The sequence below is a fragment of the Myotis davidii genome, unplaced genomic scaffold (genome assembly GCF_000327345.1).
Source record: "Myotis davidii unplaced genomic scaffold, ASM32734v1 scaffold78, whole genome shotgun sequence".
NCBI classification, from domain to species: Eukaryota; Metazoa; Chordata; class Mammalia; order Chiroptera; family Vespertilionidae; genus Myotis; species Myotis davidii.
The window spans coordinates 4,586,139-4,598,957 of record NW_006290305.1 but is presented as its reverse complement, the minus strand read 5'-3'; the positions used below and the strand labels follow the sequence as shown (position 1 = coordinate 4,598,957).

General features: G+C 37.7%; 1 protein-coding gene across 1 annotated transcript in view; it reads left to right on the top strand.

Annotated features, from left to right (window-relative positions):
- TWSG1 (twisted gastrulation BMP signaling modulator 1) overlaps window positions 1-10,073 on the top strand; it is a 33,117-nt gene extending 23,044 nt beyond the window's left edge. The window contains exons 4-5 of the mRNA XM_006763274.2: window positions 3,952-4,218; window positions 7,043-10,073. Coding sequence (XP_006763337.1) covers window positions 3,952-4,218; window positions 7,043-7,224 — 449 coding nt within the window. The 3' untranslated portion in view covers window positions 7,225-10,073. The remainder of the gene's footprint in view (window positions 1-3,951; window positions 4,219-7,042) is intronic.
- Window positions 10,074-12,819: the final 2,746 nt, after the last annotated feature.

Sequence of the window (12,819 nt, the reverse complement as noted above, 5' to 3'; positions counted from 1 at the left end):
AACATTCAGGCATATTGAAACACTTCCAAAATAGGCTTTTTTGATGTCCTTTGCAAGCCTGTGGCCACTCTTCCCTTCTAATTTAACTCTCAAACACATGAGACGGTTTTTCCTTCTAAGTTTATAAAATAGAGGAATTTATAAATTTCATCTAACTTTTCAAACTTTTAATCTAGGAAAGAAGAAAAACTCCACTTTGACCTAATAGATGCTAAGCAAGAATGAAACATAATTTAGTCTTTAAAAGTATAAGTTGAAACAGTTCCCATACTTTTCATGGGTGGTGCACCGACCTCTGAAAGGACCCACATTAGAGTAGAGCCTTCCCTTCCTGTTTAACTGTGGACTTTCAGGTCATATGTTGTCTACCAAGCTTTGTCCTCCAACTGCCTTGTACAAGAAAATTAGTTTCTCTTTTCTGACTTTCTCTTAAGGCAAGAGGAACCACTACAGCTCATTTTCATCCCTGCCATCCAATATATTCCTCAGATCCCATGGATTTTGGAACCTAGATCTCTACCACAGGTTTTTTTGTTTTTGTTTTGTTTGTTTTGTTTTGGTGGGAAATGGGGACATCTGTGATAATGTAAACAATAAAAATAAAGTTAAAAGGCAGAGAAATAGTATCAGAATTCTGTGTACTGAAAGGATTTGAAATGCTTGCCTTTTCAATTGTTGCCATCTGTTTCCTGATTATTTGGCTTCCCTGACTGTCATATGCAGAGCCACTTTCTTTAAAGTTTTTAGTATGATTAGTATTTAAATTTTGTTGTTGTGTGAAAATGCCACTAAGTAGCAAACTATCTCAAGAAGATGATCATGAAAAGAAAGGAAAGCTCCAAAAATAAACTCTCTAGTCAACTAAAGAAAAGCTCTGTAACAGTGATAAACATCAGGATAATGGTCAGATGTTTTATTAACTGATTTAAACTGTGGGTGGTTAGTAATTCTCAATAGAAATTGACCCATTGTACATAATGAATATGGACAACTAAAGAATTTACAGAAATTTTAAAAGGTGACTCCTCCCTCCAGTTGGATAGCCCCCACGAAAAAATACAGAACTTGAAGAGTGCTTCAGGCAGGCAGTGGAGGGTGCCACAGAAACTATTACCTGGCACACATTTACTTCATGCTTATAGGTTTTAATGCAGTGTATTGAGAGTTAAATTAGAATCGTTTTTGACCTAAGTTTATTAAATGCACAAAACTCCAAAACAGTTTTTTTTTTAATGCAATGAAATCTGTAATGACACTGGAATTTCTTTAAAGTCTCAGCAGATGTTGAGTTAATTCTTCTGTTGAACTAAGTTGTTTGCCTTTTTATCTCTGATTAATAATTTTCATTAATTATAGAATCTGAAAGAATATACCATGTACATTTATATAAACAAATATTCTAAGTATTATTCAACTTACTATCAGAGAAGTGGACACGAAATCAGGCTGCATCATAATCTTGGCTCTAGTCCTAGATTATATAACATTGGACAAATCATTTAATTTAACTGGGCATATTTCCTCCTTTATGAACATAGAAATCATATTTGATCATTTAATCCATGACTGTCACACAACCTACACCATAAACATTCAGGCATATTGAAAGATTTTACAAAGAGCATGCACACAACCTTGTTATCCTCGGTTCTGGCATATTCCTTCAACTAAAATGTGGAAAACACATGAGATGGTTTTTCCTTCTAAGTTTATAAAATAGAGGAATTTATAAATTTCATCTAACTTTTCAAACTTTTAATCTAGGAAAGAAGAAAAACTCCACTTTGACCTAATAGATGCTAAGCAAGAATGAAACATAATTTGTCGAATGAAACATAATTTAGTCTTTAAAAGTATAATACTGCCTGGACTATGTGTCTCGGTTGGGCATTGGTTCCCAGTACGATTCCTGGTCGGGGTACATGCCAGGGTTGCAGGCTTGATCAGTGGTGGGGGGTGCAGGAGAGAGCCAATAGATGTTTTGCACTCAGTTCAATGTCTCTCTATCTCTTCCCTTAATTAAAAATCTTTTTTAAAAAATACAATATTCACAAAAGGAAGTCCAGAGAACTCTGTTCAGTGTTATTGCTACTATAAACAACCTACCCCAAAACATAGTGGTTTACAATAATAATAACTTAATTAGCTCTCAAACCTGCATTTTGGCCATGGTTCTTTGGGGTAGCTCTTTTCTACTCCACATAGTTTTAGCTGGGACAGCTCAAAAGCCGGGTTTGGTTAAACAGCTCTCTCTTCTATAGCAAGATTCCTTTAAGAAGTTTCTATGGTCACCATTTCTTATTTTTTTCTGCCATTTTCTCTTTTTAAAAATACTTTTTAAAAGACGTCCTTTTGAGATAATTTCAAATGTCGAGAAAATTTGCCAGAAGGGTAAAAAGACTCACTTACCTCTCACCCTGATTCCCCAGTTATTAACATTAATGAATTTGCTCCATTACTTAGTACCCCTGACTCTCTCCCTTTCCCTGCGCACGCGCGCACACACCCCCATTACCATTCATCTCTTTTGAATGTTTGGAAAGCAGGCTTGACCGATGATGTCCCATCATTACTCAATAATCCAGTCTGTATTTTCCAACAAGGACATTCTCGTACATAACTAGCATATAATCCTCCCAATCACAAACCCCATATATATTTTGCCAACCATTTCAACAGTATCTCTTGTTCTTTCTGGTCCAGGATCTTTTCCAGTTAGTTGTCTATCTCTTCAGACTCATTCAACTGAAGCATTCTCTTAGTCTTTCCCTTGATGGTTTAATGACTACAGACTTTATGTTACGTAGGATGATCCCCAGTTTTGATCCACCTAATGTTGACTGATGATCATACTTAAGTCACACATTCTTGGCAACACTATCACTGAAATGAAGATATGCGGGACATTAAGGGACACACAACATCAAACTGTCCCATAACTGGCAATGCTAACCTTCATTTCCTGGTTACACTGGTGTCTGCCAGATTTTTCCACATTAATTAACCCCTTTGTAATCGATTAGTGTTGTGTAGAGTTTTCCAAGAGTACATCAATATGTTCCTCATCAAACCTCCACCCACTAGTCTTACCATCCATTGACAACTTCCATCTGAATCATACACTTCTATGATGGTTGCCAAATGGTGATTTTCTATTTCAGTGGTTCTCGACCTGTGGGTCACGACCCCTTTCGGGGTCGAACGACCCTTTCACAGGGGTCGCTTAAGACGATCGGAAAACACATATATAATTACATATTGTTTTTGTGATGAATCACTATGCTTTAATTATGTTCAATTTGTAACAATGAAATTGGGGGTCACCACAACATGAGGAACTGTATTAAAGGGTCTCGGCATTAGGAAGGTTGAGAACCCCTGTTCTATTTCCTTCATTCCTTCCACATTTATCAGTTGGCACTCAAGTAAAAGTAAGAGCTTTCCATTCTCCTCCATGTCCTCATTCATTCATTTATAATATAAGGACTCATAAATTTCTATTTTATTCACAAAGTGGTAATCCATTTCTGTCATTACTTATTTTAGTGGTAAATTATTGATTTGGCCAGTGGGGGAGCCCCTTCTGGTTGCCTCCTGTGCTTTTAACATGTCCCACCCTTCTTTACTTTCTGGCACACAAAGGGTCCTTTTGTACTTTCCAGGATCCATCCCTAGAATCATTCTTTTCTCCAAGGACTTCTGGTTCATCTTAGTGGAAGATGGGTACTTAGAAAACAAGTATGGGCACTCAGTGTGCTTGATGCTCCTGATGTGTCATCTCTTCAAGTCCCTCTCAACAGCAACAGAAGCTAGAAAAATATGTATAATGCTAGACTTCACATAATTTTAATATGTTGGAGCTTTGATTGCAGGGCAATAACTAACATGAGTTCAAGACATTACAATTAGTGAAAAGAGTAAACTTATTCTCTTTGCCCCTCACACCCCCAGGTATGTGTAATCCTCGAAATTATAGCGACACGCCTCCCACTTCAAAGAGCACAGTAGAGGAGCTTCATGAGCCAATCCCTTCTCTCTTCCGGGCACTCACCGAAGGAGACACTCAGCTGAACTGGAACATCGTTTCCTTCCCTGTTGCTGAAGAACTTTCACATCATGAGAATCTGGTTTCATTTTTAGAGACTGTAAACCAGCCACACCACCAAAATGTGTCTGTTCCCAGCAATAATGTTCACGCACCTTATTCCAGTGACAAAGGTAATTATTGCCAACGGTTGACTTTTTCTATCCTGCCCCCTCACTTTCTGTGTGCTCTGTGAAGCCTATATTAAGGTTATCTTTTTAAAGTAGCTTTTTGGTTTTGAGTTTGTGTACTCTTAAGTAAACTCTGGATTTTAACAACCACAAATCCCTGAGTAGATAAGGAGGCATGTCAAGCATATTGTCACAAGTCCTTTATATGCGCAGTGATAGAGGCTATAGTAGGTGATAGACACATGGTCCTAATTTTGATAGTTGTTTTAGATTTTAATTATTCTTTTCATAAGATAGTAACAGAGATGCTTACTACAGTATTGCTCACCATCAGATAACATTCAAATTGTCCTTAGAAATCAGGTTTTCATGATAGCCTTGGTACCACAAATGATGCCGGGTTATCAGCTAAATTTCCTTGTAAGCAAGACGATATTACAGACATCTAATTTCCAGGTATAAATTAACCGAATCCAGCTCTCCATGAGTAATATTGGTCAGAAGGGAAACTAAAGGAAAGAATGACATATACAACTTTGAGAAACATATTAAAGAACATTTGTTAGGATAGGTCATACATTTATTTTGGAATGAAAAAGGCACATAACTTTTAAAGTCTATGATATTTTCAAATAAAAAGTTTTACAATTTTATTGTGGAAGAATAAGGCAATTATGAGAATTGCAGTCATTTCTCAAGCTGTAAGGTGAATTATGCATAAACAGTATAATTTGTGCTGTGTGTGTGTGTGTGTGTGTGTGTGCCTTCCATTTCAATCCTATCTGTCTAAAATAGTATGAACTTTGGCTATTGATAGTAAAGGCAAAACAGCAATTGTTAATCATACACAAAGTAAGAATTCTTATATCCTTTTAAGTTGAAGTACTCCATAAGACAAATTCTTATGGAAGATATCATAAATGAATGGAATGTGTCTTGCTACCATTTTCCCCATGATAATGTAAATAATCAACATAATAGATATTAAATAATAATTCATAAAATTTTCTCAAAGGTTATTTAAATTCATGAAATAATAATCAGGAAGGTTATTATCCTTCAAGACAGAGCTAAAGTTTCTCCGCTGTGACACCTTCCCTAGATGCCCCTCCCCCCAGGTAGAGTGAGCCACTTCCTACTCCTCCCACATTTACAGTTTGATTTGTCATCTGTTAACTCATAGGTCTAACATTTCCTAGTTAGTTTCTTGAATTCTCTGATTACTCTTTGATTCCCTAATAGCTCTTTCCTAGTAGATATTCAATAAATACTAGCAGGATAAATAACAAAGTGAGTTTGGTAGGCACCAATCACTTGGAGATTTAAATGCTCCCCCACCCGACCGGCTCACTGGTGACCCCTGTAGTTTACCTGGTGTAGAGCTCTGCCAGTCTCCTCAGTTTCTCTCTTTAACCAGATCCCATCTTCTGGAGCCAGTGGTGGTTCTACTATCTCCTGATGCGAACTATCCACTGCAGTTGGACTTGCCTCCACTCCATCCCTCTGCACACTACACTCGTCTCCTTGTGACTTTCTTTATTTTGTTACATGGTAACTTTGCTTTTAATTCTTCCTAATCCAAGTCCAGTTTTGGGCCATTAAGCCTTCCCTTATTATTCAGACCCCTGGTGATTTATCAGTCCTATAAATAGCTCTTTAAAATAACTTAGCCCTTACTCATATACTTTCTATTAATGGTTTGTATTGTCCTTTATTTATTTCAGATAAATAAATCCTCCTACCTAGGTAGTCATTTGGGGTTAACCACCAGGAGAACTTAAATTGAAACAATCAAAAGTGGTTGCTTGGAAAGCAGGACTAGAAATTGTTAATAGTAAGAAAAGTATTTTCTCTTTTTTTTGAATCTGCAGTTCAACTTTTTATTTTAATAAAATCAGAATATGCACAACACGTACAATGCTAGCGTCTAAAATAATACAATAAGCAATACTAAAGCTACAGTGACTTGAGGTTCAATCCTTATATTCAGCAAGTTTAAATCCATTTTTACATTTTTGAAACCTTATAACTGAAAATATTGCTTACTGATAGAACTTACTCAAATGCTGTTGCTGGTTGTACAAGTCCCTGATTATGCCAGTACAGCAAAGACAACCACATGTTTGAGGACTGCAATGTTCCAGACATTTCCTGGTGGAAAATACACACAACTGAACAAAACCCGCACAACAAACATCTGAGAATCTGGACACTACATATCAGTGTTTTGAAGTATTTCATTAATATCTTAAGACAAGTGTATCAAACCTTGGAATGATTTAATTTCAAGTCAGTTTAGCTTTTACTAACATCAGAAAGTTATGACTACACTGCCAATGCCCAGTCTGCTTAACATGACTTAAGAGTTTAATAGCTACTGCTGAATTGTACCAAGCATTGCTAGTCATTCATCATCATTTGAATTACATAAGTTTGTTTTATTTTATTATAAATTCTCTGTATAACTTTAGAATAGTATTCTTCAAACCTCTTTTAGTTGTAAAATTCTCTCATAGGAAATTTTATCAGAAATGTCCAGTTTAAAAGGCACATGTTGTTAAGCCCAGTAATCTAACTTTCAGATCAAAGTCTGAAACCTAACAAAGTAACTAAGTAAGCCCTTTGCGTTCTTCAGCTGGGGTGGGAGACTCTGGCTTCCTCCTCCACGTAGTTAACAAATGAGATCTTTTTTCCTATACTTCCATCTGTTGTTCTGTGCAAACTAGCAGTAAGAGAACTAAGATAAAATAACTGTTAATAACATCCAGCTAAGTACTAAAGCATTTTATTATTTCTTGCTCTGAAATCTTAATTTTTTATTTTTCAGAACACATGTGTACTGTGGTTTATTTTGATGACTGCATGTCCATACATCAATGTAAAATATCCTGTGAGTCCATGGGGGCATCCAAATATCGCTGGTTCCATAACGCCTGCTGCGAGTGTATTGGTCCAGAATGTATTGACTATGGTAGTAAAACTGTCAAATGTATGAACTGCATGTTTTAAAGAAAGCAAAGAAATGGAAACCAAAGCAATTGAATCAAAAAGAAAGGTACGAAAAGCTATTCCCTGGTGTCTGCTGGTTGCATCAGAATGCTAGCAGGTTAAGAAGATGTGAAGAATTTGGACTGAGTTGCTTTTAAAGTATGTCAAATTCAGCAATGTTTTAAATTGTGATAATTGCTCATATTGATTTTACTATCCACCAGCAATGAGCCCTTTCTCCTCTTTGTTTCCCATTAGAATACTGGGGATTCTAATGGGAAACAAACGTAAAAATACATGTCAGCTTTGGTCACATGAGAAGCAGTTGCACAGAGAATACTTGAAAGAGCTGAGGTTTCTAACAGAAAGCCTGATGTCGTTTTCTTCTAACATGCCAAAAGCCTTTTGTGTTGCAAGTGTTAGAGCATGTTAGCATAAGTTATGATTTCTTCATGTACTACTAGGACACTGAGTTTTTATAGTTGTATGCCATTCTTTACTGTGCCTTGCTTATCTGTTCTATAAATAGTGTAGATATTCAGTGCATTACCCTGAGAAATCATTAAAATCGCCATAAAAAGCTTAACTTCAAACCTTTTTATGTTGGTTTTAAAATTTAAAATTCTTACATAGTGGAATCCATCCTATAATACACATACTTTAGGGAAGGTTTCTTCTTCTCTTCCATCTCCCTGCCCAAAGTGCTGATGTAGGTAGTAATGAAGAATATTTATCAAGAATTTCAGGGCACACCCAGGAAACCGCAGCAAATATACTGCTAGAATAAATCGTTAGGAAGTTCAAGCATTTCTCTCACTTAAGGTACCAGCTTAAAGAGCACTAGGAATGGGAAATGACTGCCAGGTCAGACTACGAGAAGAGCAGCAAAGAAACAATTTGTCCCTTGTACAGAAGGCGAAGTTGGAAGATGAAGCTGTGCTCAGGCAAAGTCTGAGCCCACTCGGCCTCAGCACACACAGCCACATTCTGCTATGGGTGAGTGATAGGAGGGGCTAAAGAAGAGAACTCACGGGTATGAACTGGGAAGGTTGAAAATACTGGGGATTCTAACAGGAAACAAACGTAAAACTATTTACATTAATTATTTTGTTACTTTGTAATCTTTTTTTAAGTTTATACCTAGATCAAATGTTCTTATTAAACAAATATCATACAGTAGGGGGTTAAGATTTTGAAACAAAAAAATCTTTGTTCAAGATAATATTAACTTCAAATACACTACAGAACATTTTGTCAGCTTTTTATATAATGCTTCAATAAAGATAAGCTTAGCTACTATGTGCCCTTGCAATCTTCAAGCATCTAGAACATATTTATATTACAGAGACTCTTAACTTTACAAAGTTATTAATTTCTCAAATAGGACACATTTGAATTACACATAACTTTTTAGGAATACCTTTGTATGTCTAAATATTTTACTGCATAAAAATAGATGATGCTGTTAGACACTGTATTTGTATTCATTATCTGAACAGTAGTTAGTTACAAGATCATATGTAATACTATGAACTATCCTCATAAAGTTGGAAGCCTTAATATCTTTTCTGCTCTTTGAGATAACTCTAATGAATACTCAAGGTACTTTAGCTTTTTTATAAAGTTGAAATTTAAGTAATGAATTTAATAGGAAGACATTGGGGATATCCTTTTCTTACTTGTACCTAGAATGCCTCTGTTTAAAGTGCCTTGAAAACATTTTAGCTCCCTTTCTTCATTAATACCAAAAAAGGTGAAGGTTTTCTTGGACTTAAGAAAATTTTAAAGGAATCTGTAGCCTGTTGATTCATTCAACTTTGCAGTTTTTCAAAGTAATTTTATGTTTATCTGTGAATAGAGGAATACTTCTGAATTTATTAACAACATGCTTAATGTTTTCTTAAATACAGTAACAAACTTTTTTAAACATACATTTATCATCTTTTTTAGGTCTTCATCATTGAATTTTTAAATGTACTTTATCTTTTTCCCCTTACATTGGGAAGATAATTTTTTGACCCATATTATGTTTTAACTGATTTTTCATATTCTTTCTCCGAATAGAAATTATCCCTAAATGTAATGCTTAATTTTTCTTGATTATGAAGGTGTTGAAACACAGAGTTCACCTGAAACCTTCCATTTCAGGTTTTGAATAACAATATTTTTTTCAAATTAAAAGTATAACATTTGGGAAGCAAGTAGCACCATTAAAATGTAGACCTTCTATTACCATTCTAAGCACAATTCACTACCGTACAGAAGCCCTGGTAAAAAAATACTTTTCTTTTAAATGAAAAATTAGGTTCTTACCTTTTTTATGACTAGATTAAAAAACACTAAATTTTAAATCAGTAGGCATTATAAAAGCCATATATAAAAGGTTCTTTCCTATAGTAAAACATGTCCTTGCTAGCAGGTTTTTCTGCCCCATCTTCTCCTAATAACATCTAATTATTACTGAAATTATAGTGGCACCAAATCAAATGGTAATTCAAATAAAGTAAGTCTTTGTTTACATAGAATGCTGTAAAGGACAGGCCTTCATTTAGAAATATGATTTCCGAGGTTTCAGAAAACAAAAATTCATGAGATGTTCGACTATCTGAACAATTATTTATAAATCACAGTAGCATTAAAATGGAGAATAGAAATGAAACTTCTGAAAAATGAGGTAAACATATAAATAAGCCACATATTTAAAGTTTGTTTTTATTAAAGCTTCTTTGAATATTTTTTAAATATATTCTGCATTCCCATGAGCCTCTGTTTGTTGTATTTTACATGATCTACAACATACAAAATTATGTACTTTTTCCTTTGGTTGTCCCTATGAACAAAAAAGTATTTTAATAAAAAATTGAAATGAATGTGTATATTTTGTAAACTTCAGCATAGAACATCAAAATAAGTTTGAGGTTTCTGTCTAGTGAAGTTATTGTTTAAGGTATCAGTCGAAGCATGTCCCCTTCTCTGGATGTCCCTACAGACTGTTGGAACAAAGGATCTGTAGCAGTTTGCTCTTTGCTTTTCAAAAATATGCTGTATTCCAACATGGCGCAACCTTTGAAATGAAATAATTAACTGTTCTCCTTGCTCCGAAGGTCTTGTGATGCCAACTAGCCTCACAATTATCTGATGGGTGGAAGTAGTTACAGAAAGATCACAGTAGGAAAATAGCTCCCAGCTCCTGTAGTAGTCCTCTCAGGGCGATATTAGAATTGGCCATTTCACAGAATCCACATTTTGACAGCCTAATGGGTAGGGGATCTAGGGACCAGAAAATTCAAGGAGACAAGATTACCAGCCTGAGTGACTTAAGGGTATGACAGATCTGACGAATTTGGGGGTGTAGAATTAGTTTCAAGAAAGATAGTCCATTTGGTCAGGAAAGCTGTCTTTTCACTGAAGGTGTCCCCATGGCAGTTTGTCTGTTGAGCCGAGAGGCAGAGGGTCAGCCTGGAGCTGCAGAGTTGAGAGGGAATATCTCCAAGCTTGAAAAGTCAGCAGGACCCGACAGGGCCAGGCAGGTGCACTGGCCTGGCCACGCCTGGCATGTTTTGAGTTTCTGAGCTGCCAGACACGCCCTTAGCTGTGGGTGTTAGGAGTGATGACTCAGACATTTAGATTTTTCCTAACCAATAAAAAAATAAATTAATCTCATTTATTTTACTTTGAACTCTGTGCTGGAAGGATGGAGTCAGCAATAATTCTAAGGTCTTTTGAAATGAGAACTCTCAGTGCAGAAGCAAAGAAAAAAGATTCCTGCCCTCCCACACTGGCACCGTGACTGAGAGCGCAGCCTGGGAAAGTGCAGAGCCCCCGCCCGTCACTGGGACAGAAATCCCCTCGCTTGACTGAAGGTAGCCACTGAAGTTAGACACAGTCACCACTGGAATGTCCTTGGGGCAGAAGTTGTGTTTCCGACCCTCCTCACCCCTGTACTCCACGCCGCAGCAGAGAGATGGGTCTCCAATATGGGAGCAGGCAGTTGTGCCCCAACCCAGTTTCAGTTTGAGCAAATAGCAAGGCCTTTTTCCTCCTTTACCTCAGGGTTTGAGTTACCCAGGAGGAAGTAGAAGCAGCACAGACAACCTGCCTTTTGGTGTATTTTTAAATATATTTTTATTGATTTCAGAGAGAGAAGAAACATCAATGATGAGAGAGAATCAATTGGCTGCCTCCCACAGGCCCCCCACTGGAGATCAAGCCCGCAACCCAGGCATGTATTGTGACCTGGCTCATGGGTGGAGGCTCAGCCACTGAGCCATGCCTTTTGTTTTCCAGAAGCCTTGCCCGCTCTAAAGGATCTGGCTGGGGCAGGGAGAATGCAAGTGACTTGGGGGCCCTGAGAGAGAAAACTGGAAGTAGCGTGGATCTCCCAGACCCTGCAGCATCCCCCAGCCTCAACCTGCCCTACAAGAGGCTAAAGTTCCAAGGCTTGCCCAGCAGCTCACGAGGAGGCCTGGGTCCTGAGCCTACAGTTGCCTTTTTCTAGAGGTTTCAACCTGTGAATGTTAGAAGCTCAGCTCAGCCCTCATTGTCGAGGGCCCCCTAAACTCGAGGATTATGTGAGACCCCAGTGAGATAGGTGACAGATCCTCTCTCATGACGGATGTTGGGTGAGATTGTGCTCAGAGTCAGTTCTTATGTTAAAGAAAATGCTGAGGCGTGAAATATTGCACCCTTGAGTTTGCAGAATGGCAGCTCTATTCCCTGCCACATCATCTCACACCACCTTCTCTCTTGTTCTCTCCATCCCCTTGCTTCTGGCAGAAGTTCATTCCACCCTTGGGTTTTGCATGAGTTGTTAACTCTGCTCTGTATGCTTTTTATGCAGATTTTGGTTTCTTGTTCTAATTCAGGTCTCAGCTCAAATATTTCCACCACCATTTCTGCCCCCCCCCAAAAAAAATTAATAAATAATAAAGTAGCAGCCCCTTCCTTCATCACTCCAATCCTTTACCCTGTTTTATTTTTTTAACAGCAAGTAACTCTCCAAAAGTATTTCTCAGCCCAGTTGGTGTGGGTGAGTGGTTAAGCATCAACCAATACAGCAGGAAGGGGGTCATGGTTCAATTCCGGGTCAGGGTACATGCCCATATTGCAAGCTGTTCCTGGAGAGGGTTATGCAGGAGACAGCTGATTAATGATTCTCTCTCATCATTGATGTTTCTGTTTCTCCCTCTCTCTTCCTTTCTGAAACCTTAGACACAGTTCCCAGCACCCTAAAACGGCAGGCACAAACTGTTTTATGGATGAATGAGTGATAGCACATCCTAGCACACTTCTGCAACTCCTCAGCAGGCCTCTTCAGGCCCACCCCGCCAGGCCTACCCGAGACCTCTTCACAGTCCAATTGCAGTCCCACTGAGCTGCATCAGTCCTCCTGTAAATGCTGTTTGACCAGCCTGGGACACTTTTCCCTCTGCGCCCTCGCCTTACCACTTTCACTGACTCACTCATAAAGGTCTCAAATCATTATTCTAGTCCTCTACATCATTCCAAGGTTGAAAAACAGGTTCCTATTGAGCAAGCCAGTTAACTCATTTCTTACGACTGATTGAAAATGGATGGAGGCCAGATTAGAGGACAAGACTTGAGCCGGCTCAAGAT